This window comes from Cucurbita pepo, chromosome 12, assembly GCF_057944985.1.
Source record: "Cucurbita pepo subsp. pepo isolate OVF chromosome 12, ASM5794498v1, whole genome shotgun sequence".
Taxonomy (NCBI): Eukaryota; Viridiplantae; Streptophyta; class Magnoliopsida; order Cucurbitales; family Cucurbitaceae; genus Cucurbita; species Cucurbita pepo.
In genome coordinates this window covers 9,089,364-9,094,072 of record NC_141809.1, presented here as the reverse complement: position 1 = coordinate 9,094,072, position 4,709 = coordinate 9,089,364, and the positions used below count along the sequence as shown (strand labels likewise).

General features: G+C 35.7%; 1 protein-coding gene across 1 annotated transcript; it reads left to right on the top strand.

Annotated features, from left to right (window-relative positions):
- Positions 1-2,873: 2,873 nt before the first annotated feature.
- Positions 2,874-3,430, top strand: LOC111807801 (uncharacterized). The gene is made up of 2 exons (XM_023693668.2): positions 2,874-3,164; positions 3,252-3,430. Exons 1-2 carry the CDS (start codon positions 2,936-2,938, stop codon positions 3,278-3,280), a joined length of 258 nt encoding a protein of 85 aa, XP_023549436.2. The 5' UTR covers positions 2,874-2,935; the 3' UTR covers positions 3,281-3,430.
- Positions 3,431-4,709: the final 1,279 nt, after the last annotated feature.

Genomic DNA, 4,709 nt, shown 5'->3' with positions numbered 1-4,709 from the left:
TCCGGGTGCTTGATGGACGAATTCGCCCCATTGAGCGCGAGCTTCATGCTCTGGGTGCTTGATGGAGGTCATCGCCCCGTTGAGCCGATATGCCTAATTTGCATAAATTAATAGTACGATCTTAAAAGACGATTGCATGCACACTCTGTTATTTGTAGGGCCCATTTCTATGATAAGCTTAGGGAATTATTGTTAGGAGCGATATGTCGCTCCAGCCAGATTTAATTTTCCCCTAGGAACTTAGCGATTTACCACGGCAAGAGGGTACCTTGGAGTGTTCATATATTGCTAGCGTGAGAACGGTATCTATAGCTTCGTGGGAGGACCAAGGGTCCCTGATCAGTTCTTACTGCTCTTAGCCATTTCGCATGGGAAATGTGTCCCCACGCCGTACAGCCCATTAGCTGCATGGGAACAGGTTGGGTCGCGCCCCCCATAGGGGGCTATATGGGCGTAGGGGTATTCAGCACACCCCTAGGCTAGATACCATGTAGTCCCAGATAGCCATGTAGAGGTAGCACCTTATAGAGAGATACCGACCACATTAGCTAGACGTAAGGAACCTCTAGGCGTTTAATGAAAGGACGATGAGCCGCTGAAACCCAAGAGGCAAGCCCCAAGGGACTAAGATTAGAACCAGACGTCCTAGAACCGAGTAGAAAACCGTGGGAATTCTGTTAAATTAAGATGCGAAGAGAGCCTACAAATAGGGGCTTACTGAGTATAATTTTTATACTCATCCTTGCTATGATTTTCTTTTTTTCAGGAGCGCGAGGCATCGGTCAAGGGCGGGTGTGATGGAGGCGGGGTTGGTCACAGAGGAACAGGTTGTCCCGGGGCGTCAGTCTAGTCTTTATTTTGTATTTGCATCCTTTCGAAATTTATTTTGTTTTGTCTGTTTGTTGTTCAAAAACTTTATTTGAATTTAAGAATTTTCTCTACTTCATATTTAAAACACTTCATGCATTTGTGTCTTGTCGCTAGTCACCATCTGTAGTAAAATATTGGGTCGTGACATTAAATGACATGATTAATTTAAGTGTAATGAATTTTGAATATAATGACCCAACCTGCTCTTATCATGTGCATGACCTAACTTTTTTATGTATTCTTTTTAAATAGTTCATAAACCATGTCATGAAATTAAAAGTAAAATCTTTGGTCAATCCAAAAACATATAAGAAATAAGAATAAATTATATATCCAAAAACTAGAAAATAATTGCCCTAATCTAACCTAAGAATATATAATAAAACGAAATACAACTACCCTAGCACCGATTCCATACAAGGGTGCCTTACCTTAACTTAGAATGTATAAGTCTGCACACGACGTGAGTATTTTAAGAAGTACTCAGTAAATGACCCCAATATTAGGGTCGTGAAATGCAAACACATGCAACATGGTTGGAACTATCATTTAGAACATTCTTTCATTCTCTTAGGTGGCTTTCCAATTTTCGAGCTAAATTAGATTTGTAATACTTCTCTAAACACAGCCCACACGTGCTAATGTGGCCCCACCAGGTAGGCTCGCACATCCCCTAGGCTAGCACTCGTTGGCAGGCTATTGCCGAACACCTAAAGGGAATAGCGGTCGTTGTATCATCATGACGAACATAAGTGTCAGAATCAGTCTTATAGTATACGCGTTCATACTTATCATAATGGGGAAGTATTCTGATGCACGTGAGCGCAGTCATGCATGAAGTCCCCAGACTTTTTATCATGGCATAATAAATGATACAAGACAAACCTCCATTCTTTCCTAACATATTAAATTTGGTAATTATGCTGGCAGAATTCTCATACATTATTTCATACATAACATAGCATTCATGACATGGCATAGGGACGTTCTGTATTATAGATTTCCTTATTTCAAAACATATTATGGCATAACATAACATATCAAAGCATATCACTCATATGACACGTGCAGGGGCCACTGGGCACGTGTCATCATACATAAAACAATTATTCCAGCCAAATTGACAGTGGAGCCACTTACTTGGCTGACATAGTCCGGATTATAAGGAATCACTACAAGAGGAGTAAGATTCGAATTAACTTGTTGATCGAATATCTCAAGGTAAGAACATTTGTTTGAGATTCAAATCACTCCACAAGCAAAATTGATCATATGTAGCTTGAATGATTATAAACATTCAATCTAAATTATATAGAATTCCAAAGAAACATAATCATTAGTCATTAGTCAAAGGAAAGAAAAAATGATCTTTTTACTACATTTTCAAGTCTACTCTACCAAGATAACATACATTGTTTTATATAGTCTTACCTTACCTAAGACATTCAAAGAGTTAGTAAGTTTCATATATTATGACAATAATTAGCTCGTAAATGTAGCCTTCAAGCAAATAAAAAAGTCATAAATTTTGCTTATAAGGGTGTTTCCACTCAAGGTTTTTAAAACACGTTTACTAGGCAGGGGTTTCCACACCCTTAGTGTTTCGCTCTCCCCAACCAATGTGGGATCTCACAATCCACCCTTCAAGGCAAGCGTCCTCGTTGACACTTGTTCCAAAATTGTTCCTTACTAGTCCCACAATCCACCCCTTCGGAATCTAGGAGTCCTCCCTCCCACTTGTTGCCCACTATATGTTTTCATATACATTTGAGTAAATTACATTTGTAATACCTAAGATTTGGAGTTGGTATTTATTTGGTGACATAAGTTTGGAGATTTGAGAGGAAATTTGGTTGGTTATGGATAGTATTGGTTATAAATGAAAGGCATAGAATTTGTTGTTGTATTAGGGAACCAAATATATGGCCGAAAATAAGGGTATTGATCTAAATTTAGGTTTGGTAGAAGCTTATAAAAGGGTTGCTAAGGTTTTGAAACACTCATCCAGTCGCAAAAAGAAGCATTGGAAAGGCAGAAGAAAAAGCATAAAATAAAATAAAATAAAATGGCGAAGAAGATGATTGCAGTGTTGTTGGTGTGCGTTGTGGTGGTGGGTGCATTGCAGGTTTCGAGTGCCACTGAAAGCGCGAAGGAGGCCAAATATGAGGCTAAATTTGAAAACGAGTATAGGTTATGCTACGAAAAATGCGAGAAGGAATGCCTTGAAAAGGGCAATGGCCAAAGCTTCTGCGAAGTTAAGTGCGACGAAGATTGTGGTGAGAAAGAAGCCGCTGGTATGTTCTCTTCCTTTTTAAATCATTTTTATTTTCTCTTAATAATTAATTGATTGATTGATTATTGTATTTGTATTTGTTTCACAGATAAGCTACACATCAAGGTGAAGAACTGAATAATGGAATGCAAAACAAAGAGGGCTCTTAACCTTCCAAGGATCTAACTAATAATTGTATTCATGTTTAAGCTTGCAAGATGGACTTTCATAAACCTTCTTTCTCCTCAATTTTTGAGAATGTGATATGATTCATGAATGTTATCTCCATACGAGTTATTTGTTCTAGGTGATTGATAGTGTTCTCTCCCTAACAAAGCATGCATGGTTGTGTTGAGTAAAGATTAGGGCATTAGAACTAGGATGATTTTATATTGATCCGGGTTCGAACATTTCCTATACGACTTCTAAACCCATCTTGAGAGGGAACGAGGGACTACACAGGTAATTTAGCTCAAAGAAGTTGTCTTGAGGTTGTAAAACGTTGTAGTGGGTGGAGTGGGTGAATCGTTAAAGCGTATCTATCTCGCGTTTTTAAAGCGTATCTATCTCGCGTTTTTAAAGCGGTATCTCACGCTTTTAAAGCATGAACCAAATGTAAATCTCTAGTATTGAGAGATTTTTCAATAGCATTTGTAACGCCCTGCCCACTATAGTGTATATTGGCCATTTTGACAAATTTATTTACATATTTTTTATGGGAGGATTTAGCTCAAATTAGAGTACTCAAGTTAAATTATATCAAATGATATTTAAATAGTTAAATAGATTTAGACCATAAAAAAATGCTATCGACAATAGGTAAGTATTCTCGAAAAGATGTTATTATAAGTGAAAGATAACATATTATTTTAGTTATATTAATATATTATATCTTTATTTTCTAAAAATCTAAATATCATATTCTTTTTTCGACAATCCTAATATGACGAGATCGAACTATCAATATCTATAATGATAATCGATAACTTATTAATTTAGCTAAATATTAACTAATACAAGGTAAAAGTTTAGTTGGTTACATGAAAATCATTTTTAAAATTACTTTTTAATTTTAGTAAACGCCACTTTGTAACTATGTTCAAATTTGAACAAATTTGGAAACCTTCATATTCAACACAAATGTATATCACATGTTTTATATTGAAAAATAAAAACAAAGTTATTAAAAAAAAATACTGAAGTGAATTTTATTTATAAAAAATGATATTTTTTTTTTGGAACCGAATCTCTAAAAAATATATATATATATATATATATTTTTTTTAGGTAAATTAAGATTGAAATGGTGAGAATCATAATTATAATTTTAAAACGTTTCAATTAAAAATATATTAAAAAATGTCAAAGTAATTTTAAAAAACGTTTCAATTCATCAATGGTTTCTCAAGTAAATTTCATCATCATTGCCTTTTCCAATACAAGTTACTATATTTTGATCTCAGCATCTATCACGAAACCATGTGTGGTCGGCCAAAAGCATTCGAAAGAGACGTATGCCTTATCCACTTTGCACCAGAAGAGAATTGTTCTCCAAAACTTAACCTTA